This window comes from Sinocyclocheilus anshuiensis, unplaced genomic scaffold (assembly GCF_001515605.1).
Source record: "Sinocyclocheilus anshuiensis isolate Anshui unplaced genomic scaffold, SAMN03320099.WGS_v1.1 scaffold117, whole genome shotgun sequence".
In the NCBI taxonomy this organism is placed as follows: domain Eukaryota; kingdom Metazoa; phylum Chordata; class Actinopteri; order Cypriniformes; family Cyprinidae; genus Sinocyclocheilus; species Sinocyclocheilus anshuiensis.
In genome coordinates, this window is record NW_015536624.1 from 1,384,724 (window position 1) to 1,403,857 (window position 19,134).

The following is a 19,134-nucleotide window of genomic DNA, read 5'->3' on the forward strand; positions in this document are numbered from 1 at the left end:
ATAATTAACATAAAAAACAGTTATTTGAAATTGTAATAATAGTTCCCAATTTTTTACAGTATTTTTGATCCAATAAAAAATGCAGCCTTGGTGAGCATTAAAAATCTTAATTATTGTAAACATTTGACTAGAAGTATATTTATGTGTTTATATTTAATATTTGTACTTTTATTACAATAATCATAATGCTAAATATATTTTACTGGCTAGTTAGAAATATACTGTATATGGTCGGCAAATGTGGTTGTTGGCTAAAGTTAATTTTGGACCCTGTTTAAATGTAAAAATTCGTATTTTTTTTCAGTGCAATCATTTAAATTGCTTCTTATTCACATTAGCAGGTCATAACAGCGTGAGAGGAGAGGATACAGCTCATTTTCACTCATACAACCCATTAACGCCAAGCCAGTTCAGCCGAGGTTCAACTACAGCGAGCGTCTGGCAGCTACAGGGTGAAGGATTCATTCAAAACCCAGATCTCATGCCAGGCCGAGCTGTTCCACGAGGGTCTGCCCATGTTCCCTTGGCTCCTCTGCCCACTCCTGAAGTGCTGGGAGGCAGAAACACTGCGTGTGGATTCAGCTCTAGACCGCAGAGTCAGACTCGCTGGAGCTCACCTGAGAATCATCTGCCCAACAAGACAGGAGAGGAGAGGAAGAGGCGAGGAGGAGAAGATGTGCACAGTGGTACAGATACACACACATTTCTAACATGCATGACTTCCTTTCTTCTGTGGAACACAAACATTACATTTTAAACAACATTTAAAAATAGTCTCTCAATTAATTTGAGAAAATATTATTTACAAATGCATGAGCTAATTATGTGTATTTGCAGTATTATTTGTTCTAAAGACAGTTAATGGAATTTGATTACGAAAGAAAATTTAAAAAGCTGTCAAATCAAACATTTGTCATGATTATAAAGAAACTTCTTTAGAAAATTTTTATTAAATTGAAATAGATTTCCCAGAGTTTTTTTCACAAAAAGTTTATATATTTGCATGAGTTTATGAATTGCTGTTTGTAAATGTATAAACTTTCTTGCAAATGTGAATTAGCTTAGGCATTTGAGAATAATATGTTGTAAATAAATTAATTTAGCTCCACACAGAAAAACATTAGTTGTTAAATTTTGCTCAGAATTGATGTTAATGTTCGCTCATTTTACATTAATTATTAAAAAAAAAAGGCAAGTAACACATTGAATTGAACATGAAATTTAGTGAAAAAGAATGAAGTAGAAAGTATTTTTTTGTAAAGCATACCACAATAATTAACAATATTATTATAATTAATACACAATAATAAATATTTTACTTACCACTTTGAAAAATACTGATTTTGTATTTATTTATTTATTTATGTAACAGTGCATAGAAATCCCATTGACTTTCTCTGTACTGTCTTTTTTCAAAGTATTTCTATGAACTTTCTCTTTAAAAGAAATTCAGCACGAAACAATTCGTGGTATCCGGAGGGCAAGAGAGTTTTGCTCTATCATTCTGTGTCTGTGTGTTTATTCCCAGTGCTGCCGCACTGCAAGAGAGGAAGACTGCTATGTGAGCGAGTTCCAGGCAGAAATGATGGACAGACCAGACTGAGATTTTTCTGAGCAAGTTTTGCTACTTTATGTTAAGTATATCACTCGCTTGAGTGATATTTTAGAATATTTCTCACGCTCATCTGTATTTTCAGTTTTCATGTAGAATGTAATGCTACATTAATACAGTTCAGTCATATGTCCATTAAAATATATGTATATAATTTATAGTAAATGTATAAAATGAATGGTTCATAATAAATGTAGATATTGTTCCAATAATTAGTACATATTAATGTTTAAACTATCACCCTTTAGGTCTATTTATATCAGTATTTATATCAGAATGACAGTTGCAATAAGAAAAAGAAACGGTCAAATCAAACATTTCTTTTTATATATTTCAAATTGACGTGATTACAAAATAAACACACATTTTGTTAGATTTAATATTTGTATTATTATTTATTTTTTTAGAGGGTACCCACAGTTGCGACAATTTACACATTTTGTTTTCCAGGACTTGAAATGCCATGAAAATGTATGAAATCTTGAAAATTGAAGATGTATTTTTAAATTTCGCTCAACTTTAAAATATTTTAGTATATATATAGCTATGAATTAATGCTCGCTATTTATGCTATTTAAAAAATCATAAATTAATAAAAAATTGATTTATGAATATATTAACTTTTTTTTTTATTAAAATGCTTGCAATTGCATAATTTTAGATTTAGTATTTGTATTATTTATCGTATCGTTTTTTTACAGGGTTCTCCACAGTCATTGTTTAATATGGTAAATACAGTGAATATGTATTTTTCTAATTATGCTCAATTCTAAAATGATTTTGATTTTACAACTATTAATATCTACTTGTGAAAGTAGTAATTTGTAATTTCAACTTTTTTTAGTCATTATTTTTAAAAAATTAATGAACAGCTGGAAAAGTCTTTGAAATGTACTAATCAAAACGTTTTAGAATTACAGGAGATTATTAGATTTAACTAGACTTGTCTTTTTAAATGTGCTTCTTAGGGTGCAACAGAAGGTTTGAGCTTTGATTGTTTAAAAGCATTTAGTGCTGTTTTGTTTTTTGACTCCAGAATGACGTGGCTTTTTTTATCTACTGACCTTTGACCTACAGTTGAGAGTGAGCGTATGCACACATGCATCTGTTAGCTTTATAGTCTGTACACAGAAGCAGGTGTAAAGAATGCATCTGAATGCAGATGAAAGAGTTCTATTCAAACGTGACACTGTATTGAGAAATTAACATTTCTCGCTACACGTTACTGATGCTACGCCGCTTATTTAGAAGGGGTCACGCCGGTCTGGAACTGAATAAATCATTCGGTATGTGAAGCTGAATTGATTGGCGTTAAAAAAAGCATTTTCAAAATTACCAGTCTGGATGTAGATTGGGGACTACGGCGACAGTGGCCATTCATTTATCTCCCACACCATACGCATTTCCAGCCCCTCGCTATTTTCTGAAATGAGCGTGATAGAAAGATGGTCATTCAATTACAGGACGATCTTCTTATCGCTGACAGTCAGAGCAGAGGGAAAGCGCTGCACAGACAGAGGAGGAGGAAGAGAGGGAGAGCGATGGGGGTCGGAGGGCTTATCTCAGCACGCCAGCAGTCTGACGGCAGCCCCTCGCAGGAATGAGCTCCAGAACAAACACTCCCACAGGGCATTTTCCTCTCTCCATCACTCTCCCTTTCACTCTCTCTGCACCTTGTGAGCCTCAGCCTCTGTAAAACACCAAATAGCCTCCATAAATAACTCCCAACACCATCTGAACTGCCCCTACTCAAACAAAAGCAAATAAAACAGCAGTGTTTGGACACAGGGCTGTGAGGGAGGAAAGACGTGTGTCCAGTCTGAGGCAGTAAGACACAGCGGTGTCAATAAATACGTCAGTAATGTGACCGTAATCACAGCGCTCTTTCAGATGGAAAAAAGCTGTGAGAACAGAGCATGCTGTTCAAATCTGAATCTGTTTAACCACTCTTCATTGCAAACATTGGGTCAAATCTCTTGTCGCCCTTATTACAGTGTCAGCAGTGTTTAACAATGTCAACTAAATGCTCAAATAGGAACAGTTGGGGAAGATTTCTGCATTTAATTGGTCCTTGCTAAGGCAATCTGAACAAACCACTAACCCCTACAGTAAGTTGCATTTGCAGTCAGATATTTTCCTTTTTTTATTGTTCCATTTTTTTCCTTGTTTTATTTATGTACCTTATACAAATAACAATAATATACTGTATATAATGTAATAAAATATATTACAATGTTTTTTGTTTTAAATATAAATAATAAATACTAAATTAATTATTTTTAAATCAAAATTGTATTTCTCACATTAGATTTTTCATACAATTTACTGTATATATTTAAAATATAAATGCATTTGTATTTTAAATATATAATTTTTTAAAGATTTTTATATTATTTATGTATTTCTCATATTTTGCTCTTTTGTAAAACAAGATAATTCATGTCCAGGTTTGTCTTGAAATTCCTTAACATAAAATCAGTTGCATTTTATTCGGTTTATTTGGATTGCATAGCTCTGATCATTTGGTCTTTAAAATTTTTGAAATCGGTTTTGACAAATGCATCTTTTGATTGCAGGCTTCGGACCAAATCTGAGAGATTACTGGACTGTTTTTCACAGGAGAAACATCTGAGCAGCAGAAGTCTCCGTTTAATTGCATTTCGCCAATTGCATCACGATCAGCTCAGGTAGGTCAAAAGTTTGGGTGTGGATTGGGAGAGAGTTTAGTTTTGGGCAGGTTTGCGTTTCGCTGACGTTTTTGGCAGATCTGAAAGGCAGCTCTGCAGGTGCAGGGTGTGTTGAGAGGTGGAGTCCATATGAATGGAGTCGTGAATTCAGCTCCATCCTAACTGTGTCTGTCCTCTGCCTGACTCCTAATCCCTCCATAATCCCATTATGCAAATCCCCCACAATTCGCAGAGAGACTTTTAACGCAACAATTGCTGCAGCGAGATACCAGCTTTTGATCTGAAGGGAGGTTGAGAGTTCGGGAAAGAGCGAGAGGGGGCTTCGGAGACCTTGGCCCCAAAGAATGTGCTGATCCACAAGCTTGCCTCTGTCATAACCTAGTGTAATTTATGTGAAGCCCCAGGACATGCTAAACAAGATTACCATCATTCAGACAAAACCCATATTATTACTCTGTCAGGGTGAATATGCTGTGGGGTTTTTTGACACCGTGTTGTCCAATCAGAGGAAAGTTTTCATTATGGTGTCACTTCACTATTGGACAGAGTTGCTGTAATAGATCTGTTAGCAGGTGGACATCCAGCATCCCAACAAAAGAGGGAAACACATTTTGTACAACAGCCACGTATTTGTTAGAGCTCATAGGCAATAAGTCTGCTTTGAATAGTCCACCCTCTCTGTTGTTTCCCGGTGGGCTGAATGTGGAAGTGTTTAAGATTATGAATAAACTCACAATAGTAAAAATTGTATATATTCGCTTCATTAAGTGCTATTAGGTATATTTGAAAAGATGTGCAATGTGACGACTTTTAAAGAGAGTGGAAAATTAAATTGGGAACATCAAAACTAAAATATTTGTCAAAACTATTTAAAAGCAAAATGGCCAAACTATGTATTAATGTGAGTGGCAGTCTACTGTAAAGTGTATATATATGGTAAAATGGTTTTTAAATGGTAACCATTTTAATTTTAAAGTTTTGTGATCGTTTTTTATTTTTTTTAATTTTTTTTTACAAATATGTCTATATAGTTTAAGTCTTAGTACTGTATATCGATGTATGTATATAATTTATAGATGCAAGTAATTAGATTTACATATAATTAATCTAATAATTAGATTTATTAATTAATAAAATGTACATATTAAAATATTTAAATATTACATAAAAATATGCTATATAAAGCATTATGTATTTATATTTATAGTATTTTAATTCATATTTACTAAGAGTTTTTGACTGCTGTGAATTGAAGATTAAGCTCAGGACATGATGCATGAAACAAAAGCTTTTTATTTGAAATGAATGTACCCTGTTTGGTTTAAACACTAGACTGCAGTTTGTTTTTCATGTTCAGCTGGTAAAAAGTTGGATTTCTTTGTATTTATCCCCCCAGATGCTATAGCTGTGAATGGAAACACGACGCATTATGTTAATCAATTTAAACGCATTAATGGCAGATGTAAAAATCATTCCCCCCCACTCACACCCTGCAACGTCACACAGCGGCATGACTATAAAAACGAGGAGCACAAGCCAAACCCCACCCCTCCCTCACAACCTCGCTCTTTCACCCGGTTTTCCATCTGAGGAGTTTGTTCAAGGGTTCTGAGAGTGAGAGGACGGATGCTGGATTATTACTACTGCCATTACCTGACAGCTCTTTATCTTTACTAAACACACACTGCTGCTTTTACCTGCCATCTGGACTATTTTTCGATTTTTCATGCCTGATGCTCCAACGTTCATAGAGATTCAAGACAACGTAAAGTGGTAAGTGTTTGTACTTGTTGCTATTATTAGAATTATTTTCCTTTTCCCCCATGCTCTTAATATTCAGACAATGGTATGATAACGATATTTTAGTTTTTGCAGAAGTACCGCAGTATCATGACCAGGAAGGTGTTCCCCAACACACGTGAGCGCTGGCGCCAACATAATGTCAACACAGCCTTCACAGAGCTGCGGAAACTCATCCCCACGCACCCGCCCGAGAAAAAACTCAGCAAGAACGAGATCCTGCGGCTGGCCATGCGCTACATCAACTTCTTGGTGACTCTGCTGGAGAGCCAGGGAGGAGAGCCGTCGGCTCACTCGCAAGCTGCGCTCCTCACACTGATCACGGGGAACATGCAGAAGCTGCACACCGACCGCACCTGGACCAGCGACACCAACCCGCCCTCACCCGGGTCCAGCTGTGACAGTACAGAAACCTGGTAGAACGAAAATGAAGCGTGAGCGTTCTGTGAAAGGATTCTGTGATTGTGATGTTTTTGAATGTTCCATTGCCATGGAGAGACAAAGCTGGATATTTGGAACTCGGAATGTTCGCTATGACATCACAATCACTCATTTCTTCCGAGCTTTTTGGAAACGAATGATCTGTGGAAACCCAGAAACACTTTATTCATCACCAGTACTGCTGTAATTGAGCAGGAACCCTAAACAACATATGCATGGTCAAGGATGCACTTGGGAAGCATCTCCCTGATACTTTGTAGTATTAATGTCGTTTCATTTCCTTGACTGAATTAACACTCAAGAATGTTTTGTTTGAGACTGAAGGCAGCCTCAGAATTGAAACTGTAATTTATTTGATTGTATTTAATTTTTTATTTATTTATGCTTTCAATGGATTCAGCACATGTGACTAGTTGTACATTAAATTGTAATTTATTAAATGGAAAAATGTTATTAAATCTGTTTTGCCAAAGGTTATTTTTGTGTATTCATTATTCAAAGTGTAAATTGTTTTTTCTCAATAATCAAATTGCTTGGAAATTATTTATTGGATTAATTAATTAGTCTGTTTGAAATTAAAATGCCTAAAAAAACTCATTGTTTGGTTGGTTAAAGCGGCTGTTGTAATGTGCATGTAATGGTCAGCTCTGAAGACTCTTGATTGGCTTTTATGTTGTGGTCACTTAATTGTTCACTGCAGAGGCTGTTTAAGAGTCGAGTGACCATAGTGATGACCTTTGGAAGTGTCCAAGCCACACGAGAGATTGGATTGTAGACTCGGCTTAACTTTTGGTCTGAGGCCAGAGGTCATCTTGGAGTCAAAATCCACACTTGTCCGTGACCAATCAGGTGCACAAAAGTGGGAGTGTGTGCGTTTGTGCTACATTCAAACATCAGTACAGAAAATGTATCTATTAAATTTTAATACCAGTTTTTTTTAGGTTTTAATGAACATTTAAACACACACACACACACACACACACACACACATTTAGTGCTGTCAAACGATTAATCGCGATTAATCGCATCCAAAATATATTATGAGATGATTTTGGATAAATGCATGTAAACACTGCAAATAAGCATATCCATCATTTCTGTTCAGATTACTCTAGTCTTCAGACCACATTTGACCTAAAGTGTAAAAAAACAAAACCAAGTTAAATCCCATTTAGCTGTGTTACTATCATCATCACAGAGGAAGAGTGAGTTTCTGGGCATCTGTTCATACCACTTTAGCCATTTGAAATCAGCAGCTGACCGACCCTCCGTGCTAATCACCATTTAACACAACACACAATCACAACCGCAAACACAAAAAAAGCAACTTTGTGATCCTAAAACCAAACACGGAAAAGCAAAGCTCATCTGGCAAGTGTGTGAATGGTTGCTAATGTTTATTTAGAGCCTTCTGGTTTAAATAATGTTCAAACAATCACAATTATTTGCATAAATAAGAATATATACTGTAAACTATTATCGCACAGCTCTAGTGGGTTGTATATCACCTCCAACAGTACACTCATGTAAAGCGATATATACTATATAACTAATCTCAACTGCCTAATTTTTTTTTTGTGTGTGTTGCAAAATGTAACCATATTGTCACCCAGCTCTATATAAAAATATCTATCTTTATCCTCATACATACAGTATACTCACTTAGGGCAATATATACTATATTTCAACTGCTTGATTGCTGTTATCGTTAAAAAGTAGACTATATTATTGGCAAGCTCTATATATACAGTATATAGGTGGATATGTGAACATATCTAACTTTATCTGCATACATACAATATACTTACTTAGGGCGATATATACTATATAGCAAAACAGCTTGATTTTTTCATTTAATCACAAAATGTTTTTATCACCCAGCTCTTTATGTAAAGTTGGATATATAAAAATGTCAAAATTTATCCACATTCATAAAATATACTATACTATATAGCAATTCTCAAATTCTTGATTGCTATTATCATCACAAAATGTAAACTATATTATCGGCAAGCTCTAAATATAAAGTAGGTTATATAAAAATGTCCAACCTTATCCACATACATGCAATATACTCACAATACATAACCTATTATAATGTACATTTTGCTGCTTGCCATATATACTATGTAGCAAATCTCAAGTATTTTATTATTATTATTATTATTATTATATAGCAAATTTCAACTTCTTGATTGCTGCTACTTTCACAAAATGTAATCATCGGCAAGTTCTATATATAAAGTTGGATATATAAAAATGTCCAACTTTATCCACATACATACAATGTACTTTACTATATTGCAAATCTCACCTTCTTGGTTTTTTTCATTTCATTGCAAATGTAACTATTTTATCACCCAGCTCTTTATATAAAGTTGTATATATAAAAATATATAAAACTTGCGGATATATAAAACTATCATAAACAGTATCATGACGCGAGCGTGAGGCGGCGCTGGCGCTAACCCAGATCCGGCGTGATGACGTCATTACGCCGGATCTGGGTCAGCGCCGCCACACGCTCGCGTCATGATACTGTCGTGAACGTGCGTTCACAAGTGACGCAGTAGAGACAAAAATGTGGAATAAAGTCGATATTTTTGTTTTCTTTGCGCAAAAAAGTATTCTTGTAGCTTCGTAACTTTACAGTTGAACCACTGATGTCACACGGACTACTTTGTCGATCATCTTGGTACTTTTCTGGACCTTGAACGTGGTAGTTACCTTGCTGTCTATGGGAGGGTCAGAGAGCCCTCAGATTTCATCAAAAAATATCTTAAATTGTGTTCCGAAGATGAACAAAGGTCTTACGGGTTTGGAACAACACGAGGGTCAGTAATTAATTACACGAAGATGAACAAAGGTCTTACGGTTTTGAACAACATGAGGGTGAATAATTAATGACAGAATTTTCATTTTTGGGTGAACTAACCCTTTAACATCATGATTTTCTGTAAAGCTGCTTTGAAACATAAATTTAAATAAATTTTGTCTTGACAGAGTATCCATTTCTAAATATTGTGCTGTTCCATGCTTTAAATTGATAAATCAGCTAAGATTAGACTCGAGCTGTGTTACACAGCAACTGATATTTAAAGCAAATGTTAATGTGATGAAAAGAGAGTAAAAATTAATAATAAATAATAAACAGAATCCATTTCAGCATGACTAACACATCTCCTCTTCTTTCCAAGTGTCCTCCTCTCCTTCACTGTTCTACTCCAAGTATGCGGCTAATCTTCTATTGAGTGTGCCTTTTCCTTATCGGAACCCCACACTCTGCCTAAATCTGTTATCACAATGGAGCAGATCATGGGCTTCTCCCTCCCTCCCTCTCTCACATGCATTCACTCCCGCACTCCGTTGCCCTCCCCGAAAAGAGGCTGAATGCAGAAGTGTCTCTGGTGCCAACCGATTAGCCCTGATCTCTTTATACATCTAAACCAATTCACATGCTGCATGCTAAATTTTTCCCACTCTGTCTGAGACCCCGTCTCCAAAAGAGGGGGCTGGAGGGGTCATAAATCCTTATATTTCCCCCCCTAAAAATAAAGGAAGCATGGAGGAGAGGGTAGAAAGTGTTATCTGTGCGAGAAAGGAGAGCTGCTTGGAGTGCATGCAGGTGCATTGCTGGCTGGAGGGACGCCCATTGTTGGCCGGACAGCGGCTCTCTCTTCTAGAGCACTTTTTTTTATGGCACACTGACAATCCAATGATCTGTAATCAGATTAGGCAAATGTATACTTCAAAAAGCAGCATGCAGTAACTTTACAGAGGAAGAGGAGGTAGAACATTTTGGATTGGGGAAAATTGGGATCATCTGAAACATTTTGTTTTTTATAAGAACAAATTTGATGGAGCATGAATATTTGGTAGTGTCATTGTTTAGATGTTATTGATGAAGACGTTCTCCTATCACATACTCTTAAAAATAAAGGTTCCAAAAATGTTCTTTTTTAGAAGAACCATTTTCTTAGTGTTAAGAACATTTGAATAATCTCAAGAATTTTTTTCCACTGTGTTTCACTGGTTGTAACTGATTACATATTATCTGGATATGTACGTAATCCGATTCCAAAAATCAAGTACTCGTAATTAGAGTATATTACATTTTATAATGCTCATAATCAGATTACAGTTGCATTTTTATGGATTACATGATTACATATTCACACAATGGAAATAAATCATTCAAAATTTATTGATTTTTTCTTTTTTACATTTTCCTCTCTAAAAATCCTACATTGTGTCATACCATTTAGCTTTGACTATATTCACAATATGGTCATGTAAATGTCATGTAAATAAATTTGCAAACCATGCTTCTGAATTTGGATGAAAAAGGCACCTCTCAGGAGACGAATTGTTGAATAAAGTCGTTATTTTTTTTGTACTTTTGCGCACAAAAAGTATTCTCGTAGCTTCGTATAATTGCGGATGAACCCCTGATATCACATGGATTATTTTACAGATCTCCTACGTTTCTGGACTTGGGAACATTTCAGTTGCGTTGCTGTCTATGGAGGGTCAGACAGCTCTCAGATTCCATCAAAAATATCTTAATTTGTGTTCCGAAGATGAACGAAAATTTTTGGGTGAACTAACCCTTTAAAGGTTCTTAAAGGGGTCATATGATGCTGCTAAAAAGAACATTATTTTGTGTATTTGGTGTAATGAAATGTGTTTATTGTTAGAACGAGCCGTTTTAGGTAGGTGAGGCTGACTCTTAACTTTTATAAAGAATATCTCTTTGGATTTGAGACTTTAGTCTTTGCAACTTTACAGATCTTCTTTATGCACCAAGAGCTTGTAACACTCCAAAGAGAAAGGAAAAATTGAAATCGCATCATATGACCCCTTTAATGGAACGATCCATTAAAGAACTTTATTTTTAGGAGTGCAGTGCCATGCATTAAGACTGGAATACAGTAGGCTACACTTTCAATCTGAAAGAGTCAACACTACACTAAGATTTTTTGAAGTACTTATAAGAAAATACTATTTCAGTCTTTCTGCTTCAAAATTGTTATGTTTAATTCAATGTGTTACTTGACATTTCTTTAAAAAATTGTTTGTGAAAATTACTAGACGTTTTTCTGAATGTAATTATTTCGAAGTAAATCCTACACCAGATTTAGTTTTTTTGTTTTTTTCAGTGTAGTTGCCCAGTTAGAGCCAGTATGCAGATTTTGGGCAGTTGTTTGATGGATTTAGCAGAAAATCGCGTAGATTTTTTAGTATTTTAGAACTCGCTGTTTCATTTGCCATGCGTCTCATTGCAACAAGGTGCCTATTTTGTTGCTCTCGAAACGACTTAAGAGTCTGGTAGTGTGTGATATTTAAGGGTTTATAGATCGATAGATATTTTTAAGAATTTTAAATATATGAATGATTAGTAACATTAATATATAACTGTTTTAAAGAATAGAAATAAAAAGAGAAAGAGAAATAAAAAAGGAATATAAAAACAAAATTTAAATATAGTATAAAGAATGATATCAGAATGATAATTTATAAGACAGTGTAATTATGTTGTAGTTGGTTGTCCATCACAACTCAAAACACTAATCATTACTTGGGTAACTTACTGCTTTTATTTTGAAAAACGGTGTAGGAAGGGCGCATACCTTTTTTGGGTCGGCCGCTGTCTTGGGTCGTAAACGGGACACGTTTGGTTCCTAATGGCCGGAGAAGAGCGACAAGGGGCTTGTTTTATTGGCGGAAAGGAAACGCTAGCCACAGAAAGCGGTGAAAATCATATACGCAACGCCAGGAAGTGAAAAAATGTGGACGCACGTTGTATTGTTAATTATTAACTCATTAAACACTCCATGTTAGACGCAGGTGTTCGCTTAAACACTGTCAGAAATATCTTAAAGTAAATTCCATGTATAATAGTGATCTTGCACTGCTTTAATGTCAACAAAACATTCAGAAATAGCTTAATCTTACATTAAAAAAAATAAAAAAGATAAATCAGTAGATACCTTTTACATTAACATTTTATTGATTGAGCTCAACCGTACCTTTGCTCTTGTGTGTTAATAATTGTACAGAGTGCTACAGTAGACGATTGTGGGACACTGAGTGATCTCACTCTATCGCTGGCAACCATGAGACTCGTTGTCTGTTTTCTTTCTCTGCTCACTGTGTTCAGCCCTGGAGAATGTGGGAATGTTTTAGTCTGGTTTACTGAGGGCAGTCACTGGATCAATCTGAAGATTGTGTTGGAAACGTTGATTGACAGGGGACACAGTGTCACTGTGCTGGTGCCAGATGCCTCTCTCTTCATGCATGCCAAAGAATCAGATCGCTTCTCCTACCAGCCATTCAATGTGTCTATATCTGCACAGGACATAGAGGACTCCTTTGAGGATTTTTTACATTTCTCAATGTATGAGATGGAACAGTTAAACTTACTGCAAATTTATATCAAATTCTACCAGCTTTTCTCCAAAGATCTAGATTTGTGTTTTACATACTGTGATGGTACTCTGAAGTCTCCAGCGTTGATCGACAAACTGCAGCGTGGGAAGTTTGACGTCATGCTGTCAGATCCGATCTATCCATGCAGCGAGGCTTTAGCTGAAAAGCTGAACATTCCCTTAGTTTACACATTACGGTTCTCTATCGCTAACACTTTAGAGCGGATGTGTGGTCAGATACCAGCTCCACCATCATTTGTTCCTGGAACAATGAGTAAACTCACAGACAAGATGAGCTTCACAGAGCGAATCAAAAATATGCTCTTCTACCTTTCTCAAGATGCTTTGGCCATTAGTCTGTGGAAAAAAATCGACAACTATTACACTGAATATTTTGGTGAGTTAAATACTCTGGGGAGGGGAGGGAGGGCATGAGGGGATTTACACCTAGAAGCCATAATTTTGTTGTTTAAAATAATCATTCATTCCAGGACGGCCCACTTCCTATTGTGAGATGATGGGTAAAGCTGATATCTGGTTAATCAGAACCTACTGGGATTTTGAGTTTCCACGGCCATTCCTGCCCAACTTCAAATACATTGGAGGCCTTCACTGCACCCCTGCCAAACCATTACCTAAGGTGCGTCTGTCTTTTTACTAGTCTCCCCCTTTTTCTGTAAAATAAACCAGCACAAGATATAAAATTCATGAGAGACATGCTTTGCATCATTAAACCAGGAAAAGCCAAAAAGCAATGGTAAACCCGACAGGTAACAATTAATGTCACAATTAGGAAGACAATTATTAAAGGACATTAAAAGAATAGTTCACCCAAAAATGAAAATTTGCTGAACATGTACTCACCCTCAGGCCATCCAAAATGCAGTTGAATTTGTTTCTTCATCAGAACAGATTTGGAGAAATTTAGCATTACATCACTTGCTCACCAATGGATCCTCTGCAGTGAATGGGTGCCATCAGAATGAACATCTGATAAAAACATCACAATAATCCACACCACTCCAGTCCATCAATTAACATCTTGTGAAGTGCTTCTAGTTGAAATACAAGTGCATAATAACGCTTCCTCTATATAACGTTGTCCTTTCCCATCAAAATCCACTCACATATTTGTTTAGAACTGGTTTGGACTATTTTTGCATGTAAACAGTGCTTGATCTGTGCATATTTCTATCCTTAATTCAGATGAGACAAATTTCTCATTTGAGAAAACAATATTATGGACACCTGTTTTAGCCTGAAGCAACAATTTGAAGTTAAATACGTTTTAATGATGGATTTGTTTCTTACAAATATGCAGCCTTTCACATCACAGGATGTTGATTGATGGACTGAAGTGGTTTGGATTACTTGTGGATTATTGTGATGTTTTTATCTGCTGTTTGGACTCTCAGTATGACGGCACCCATTCACTGCAGAGCATCCATTGCTGAGCAAGTGATATAATGCGAAATTTCTCCAAATCTGTTCAGGTTGAAGAAACAAACATCTTGGATGGAATGAGGGTGAGTGCATTTTTAGCATATTTTCATTTTTGTTTGCACTATGCCTTTAAACTTGCAGAGGATGATTCAGCGAAAAGTTCACCAAGTTTACCTTTCACATCTATGCCATGAAAAATAGCAAACTGTACCTTTATTCTCAGAGACAATAAAAAAGAGTTAGTACTGTAGGGTTATTAAAGTTGAGTATAGTGGGAATAACAACATTCAATAACTAATAGATAACTAATAACTGATCAACATTTTCTCTAGCTTATAGTAAATGCATAAATGTTCATTTTATTTTTGAGCATTCATACACAATACTAGCCTATAGGTAGTACTTGGTATTTAAATAATTGCAGCAAAAAGATAACCTATTGACCACCTTTTTTTCTGTGTAGGACGTGGAGGAGTTTGTGCAGAGCTCAGGGGATGATGGGATTGTGGTCTTCACTCTGGGGTCCTTGGTAAACAACATGACCAAAGACAGGAGCAATACGATCGCCTCTGCACTGGCACAGATTCCACAGAAGGTTATTTACCATTCTCACATTCTTCTATTCTTTCCATATTTTATCAACCCTGCTTCTTGATAAAGAGGAAAAGTAGAAGCTTTCAGTCCTCGTAGGTCAGCTCTTTAATCTTTTTTTCAGTCTACACTTATCAGTTGTTAATGTGGTTGTATAAATGGGTTTTGTTTTGCTTGCAGGTTTTATGGCGATATGGTGGAGAGAAGCCAGATACTCTTGGTGAAAACACCAGAATTTATAAGTGGATCCCTCAGAATGATTTATTGGGTTTGTATTAAAATTTGTGATTGTGTATTTATGTTTAAGAAAAATGCAATGTTTTTCAAGAGCTATAAACTGACATATATAGATAGCTAACTGAATTATACTACATTAGTTTAATGGTACAGGCATTTTTAAATGAAACTATGTAGCCCCCTACTGGTTACCTTGTGCCAAACAAAATAATCATAATCTCTATTCATGTTTTCTTTCCTGATTCAGGTCACCCTAAAACCAGAGCATTCATCACTCATGGAGGCACTAATGGCATATATGAGGCCATATATCATGGCGTTCCAATGGTCGGGATCCCCTTGTTTGGTGACCAGCCTGATAATTTAGTTCATATGAAGGCCAAAGGTGCTGCTGTTATCATTGACTTCAACAGTATGCAGATTCAAGACCTGGTGGATGGACTCAATGCTGTCATTAACGATCTCTCGTGAGCTGACTTTCATTGTACAACTATGACAAGACTTTAATGATATTTTGAAGGCTCTGTGCTGTCTTTCTCATTAATATTCAATGCAAACACAATAGATAGATGAACAGCAAAGTGTACACAGACATATAAGAGTATTTATCTTAATCTCCGCAGGTATAAAGAGAACACTATGCGTTTGTCCAGGATTCATCATGACAGACCAGTAAAGCCTTTGGATGAGTCTGTGTTCTGGATTGAGTTCGTCATGCGCAATAAAGGCGCTAAACACCTGCGTGCCGAGGCCCACAACCTTACCTGGTACCAGTACCACTGTCTGGATGTGTTCGCTTTTCTCATCACTGTCCTGACTGTAGTTCTCTATGTTTTCTTTAAAATGTGCAAATTCTTCATAATGCATTGCTGTTTTAGATCAAAGAGGAAAAGCAAAAAAGAGTGATTGATTTTGACTGATACAAAAATTGATACAGTTTTACAGACCTGTGCATCCTTTGCACGCTTGATTATTCACAAATGTTATTTCTATCTTTTGCTTTAGTTTGCCAGTAGGAAATATCAGTTTATGTTTCCAACATTCGTTTAGCAATGAATTGTAAAATCCAGTGAGACTTTTGTATGCACACGAATCTCCTCATCATCAATCTGTCTGTGATTACATTAAGAGACAGAAAAACCGAGACAGACTAAATCCATAAGAACTGTTGCAAAAAGGTCAAGATATTTCAACATGTCCAACTGATATTTCCTCCCAGTACACTAAAGCAAAATTATAAAAATCAGTATTTAAACAATTTTTCTAACATGCCTAAGACTTGCTCAGTACTGTATAAACATTACCTCAAAAGTCTGAGGTCGGTAAGATTTCAAAATGTTTCAAAGAATTCTCTTATGGCTGAAATATATCCTCCAATGAAAGCATCAGCAAATCAACTACACTACTACAGAATCCAGGTGACACCATAGATGGCCATTGAGGATACTTAATTTTAAAGAAAAAGGGGAAAAAGTTAGTGAAACTGGGATGTCTGGACCGTAATGGTGTATCTTTTACCAAAGCAGTTTAATGATTTATGAAAACCTAGTCACCTTGGCACTTATTGATTTAACTCTGTCTGTATACTTGGTAAATAATTATACCATTTGGAATATAGTTGAAGGACACTAAGTGGTCACACACTCAGTTGCTGGTAATCATGAGACTCCTAATCTGTGTTCTTTATCTTGCTGTGTTTGGTCCTGCACAATGTGGGAATATTTTAGTTTGGCCTACTAGAGGCAGTCACTGGATCAATCTGAAGATCATTTTGGAAACGGTGATTGGCAAGGGACACAATGTCACAGTTCTGGTGCCGAATCCCTCTCCCTTCATGGATACCAAAGAATCAGATCGCTTCTCCTACCAGCACTTCAGTGTGTCCATGACCACACAGGACATGCAAGACTTCCTTAATGAACTTGTACATTTCTCAGTGTATGAGATCGATCAGTTAAACTTACTGCAGATTCAGATTAAATTCTACGAGCTTGCTTCCAAACATCAGGATATGGCTTTGTCATACTGTGACGGTATTCTGAAATCACCAGAGTTGATGGACAAATTGCGGAATGGAAAGTTTGATGTTGTTCTTTCAGATCCGCACTTCCCGTGCAGCGATATTGTGGCTGAAAAGCTGAACGTTCCCTTGGTTTACACTTTCCAGTTCTCCATTGCTCACATTGTAGAGCGTATGTGTGGTCAAATACCATCTCCACCGTCATATGTTCCCGCAGGCATGATTAAACTCACAGACAAGATGAGCTTTACAGAACGAATCATCAATATGCTGTTTTACCTTTCTCAAGATGCCTTTGCCATTTTGGTGTGGAAAGGAATGGACAACTATTACACTGAATATTTTGGTGAGTTAAAGCAATGTTCTGAATTCAATACTAGTTCACACACAAATGAAAATGCTGTTTACTCTCCTAATGTAGTTACAAACCCATATGCTGTTATTTTTTTTTTCAATGGAACAGAAAAGGATCATTTTGAAGGATCTTCACTCATACAAAGAAAATGTATCTATCAATTTCCAATGAGGACAATAAAAAAAGCTCCATAAAATAGTCCATATTTCATGTGCACTATATTCCGGGTTGGAATGTTCTGGTTCTGAAAGATGAGCTTTACAGAGCGAATCATCAATATGCTTGTCTGCTTAGATGCTTTTTCCATTATTGCTTGGAAAAAAGATTGACAACTATTACAGTTAATATTTAGGTGAGTTAAAGGAAAGTTCTGGAAAGAGTTTACTCAAACACCGTACAGAATGTAAGGGACACATTTCCATATAGTCTGATAGTCATCAAATGACAGCTTAGGAAGTGTCCCATCAGCCAATCTGTTTTGTCATGATGTCATACTTTACTCATATGGCAGCTGTGATTCCTATGCACTTCAGGTGCAAGATGTGTTAAGCATGTCTAAAATACTATGCAAAAATTAAGCATTAGCGTTAGTTCTGGCAGGTCACGTGAGTCAAGCTTGCATCAGCTGATTCTCAGCTGATCACATCTACCTATAGGAATACGACACCTATCGTGGCATTCCTATATAAGCTCTATTCAGTATTATTCAGCAGCTTTTCAGCTTGCTGGGAAGCAAATTACCCTCCTCCATCCCCAGCTCCTCCTTTCGCCACAGTCAGGACTTGGCTTTCTGATATTCCTTGCTAATCAGACTCCTTTATCTTGAATAAAGTGTTACACTTAAATATCATTAAGTACATTAATGATATCTGCCTTGTTCTGTTCTGTTAACCCTAGGAGGGGGTATTATTGCTGCTCTCCCTGCTCATTCATGACAGGCTGCATGGATGGGCAGGGAGGTTTTTGCCCAGAACAGAACCATACCGCCAAACCAAACTTTATGCTAAGTATCTATCATTTTGACGATAGTGGTCCTGACAGAAATAACATTTGTGTAAATCTGTCAAGCATTCCTCATTCCAGGACGGCCCACTTCCTATTGTGAGATGATGGGTAAAGCTGATTTCTGGTTAATCAGAAACTACTGGGATTTTGAGTTTCCACGGCCATTCCTGCCCAACTTCAAATACGTTGGAGGCCATCACTGCACCCCTGCCAAACCATTACCCAAGGTGCATCTGTCTTTTTAACATTCTACCTCATTTGCTGTTAATAAGAACTCAGGATATTTGATTTTCATGAAACTTGTCTTCAAATTCATAATTTACACTGAAAATACTGATAACTTGCAGTTGAGTCTGACCAGTCTGAATTAATTCAGTTCAGTTGACTTACTATTCACACAATAAGTTGATGTCTTTTTTCACCAATGAAATCTGACAACAACTGTCTCATCAAAGTTGTTTATTTTGCTCAAATACCGTTAAAAAAGCGTATTATTCAGGCTGGACCAGCCAGTG

General features: G+C 36.3%; 4 protein-coding genes across 6 annotated transcripts in view; all 4 read left to right on the forward strand.

Moving 5' to 3' along the window:
• shoc1 (shortage in chiasmata 1) overlaps positions 1–1,628 on the forward strand; it is a 16,068-nt gene extending 14,440 nt beyond the window's left edge. For 2 of the 3 annotated variants that reach the window (XM_016507184.1, XM_016507193.1), the window contains exons 28-29: positions 339–686; positions 1,529–1,628. In XM_016507184.1, the coding sequence (XP_016362670.1) occupies positions 339–686; positions 1,529–1,614 (434 nt within the window). In that variant the 3' untranslated portion in view covers positions 1,615–1,628. The remainder of the gene's footprint in view (positions 1–338; positions 687–1,528) is intronic. The other variant, XM_016507202.1, reaches the window with a different exon arrangement.
• Positions 1,629–3,666: 2,038 nt separating this feature from the next.
• tal2 (T-cell acute lymphocytic leukemia 2) lies at positions 3,667–6,862 on the forward strand. Its single transcript, XM_016507211.1, has 4 exons — positions 3,667–3,720; positions 4,189–4,299; positions 5,696–6,072; positions 6,166–6,862. The coding sequence occupies exon 4, from the start codon at positions 6,190–6,192 to the stop codon at positions 6,517–6,519; it is 330 nt and encodes a 109-aa protein (XP_016362697.1). The 5' UTR covers positions 3,667–3,720; positions 4,189–4,299; positions 5,696–6,072; positions 6,166–6,189; the 3' UTR covers positions 6,520–6,862.
• A 5,219-nt stretch (positions 6,863–12,081) lies between these two features.
• Positions 12,082–16,158, forward strand: LOC107704326 (UDP-glucuronosyltransferase 2C1-like). Its single transcript, XM_016507222.1, has 6 exons — positions 12,082–13,365; positions 13,460–13,608; positions 14,875–15,006; positions 15,183–15,270; positions 15,487–15,706; positions 15,863–16,158. Exons 1-6 carry the CDS (start codon positions 12,657–12,659, stop codon positions 16,143–16,145), a joined length of 1,581 nt encoding a protein of 526 aa, XP_016362708.1. The 5' UTR covers positions 12,082–12,656; the 3' UTR covers positions 16,146–16,158.
• Positions 16,159–16,899: 741 nt separating this feature from the next.
• LOC107704338 (UDP-glucuronosyltransferase 2A1-like) lies at positions 16,900–17,907 on the forward strand. The gene has a single exon (XM_016507232.1). The coding sequence runs from the start codon at positions 16,900–16,902 to the stop codon at positions 17,806–17,808; it is 909 nt and encodes a 302-aa protein (XP_016362718.1). The 3' UTR covers positions 17,809–17,907.
• Positions 17,908–19,134: the final 1,227 nt, after the last annotated feature.

Excerpts from the sequence above, each read along its gene's own strand:
- tal2 (XM_016507211.1), top strand. The coding sequence starts at position 6,190 with ATGACCAGGAAGGTGTTCCCCAACACACGTGAGCGCTGGCGCCAACAT.
- LOC107704326 (XM_016507222.1), top strand. The coding sequence starts at position 12,657 with ATGAGACTCGTTGTCTGTTTTCTTTCTCTGCTCACTGTGTTCAGCCCT. Across the intron at positions 13,366-13,459 it reads CTATTACACTGAATATTTTG|GACGGCCCACTTCCTATTGT; the intron begins GTGAGTTAAATA and ends CATTCATTCCAG. Across the intron at positions 15,007-15,182 it reads TGGCACAGATTCCACAGAAG|GTTTTATGGCGATATGGTGG; the intron begins GTTATTTACCAT and ends TTTTGCTTGCAG.
- LOC107704338 (XM_016507232.1), top strand. The coding sequence starts at position 16,900 with ATGAGACTCCTAATCTGTGTTCTTTATCTTGCTGTGTTTGGTCCTGCA.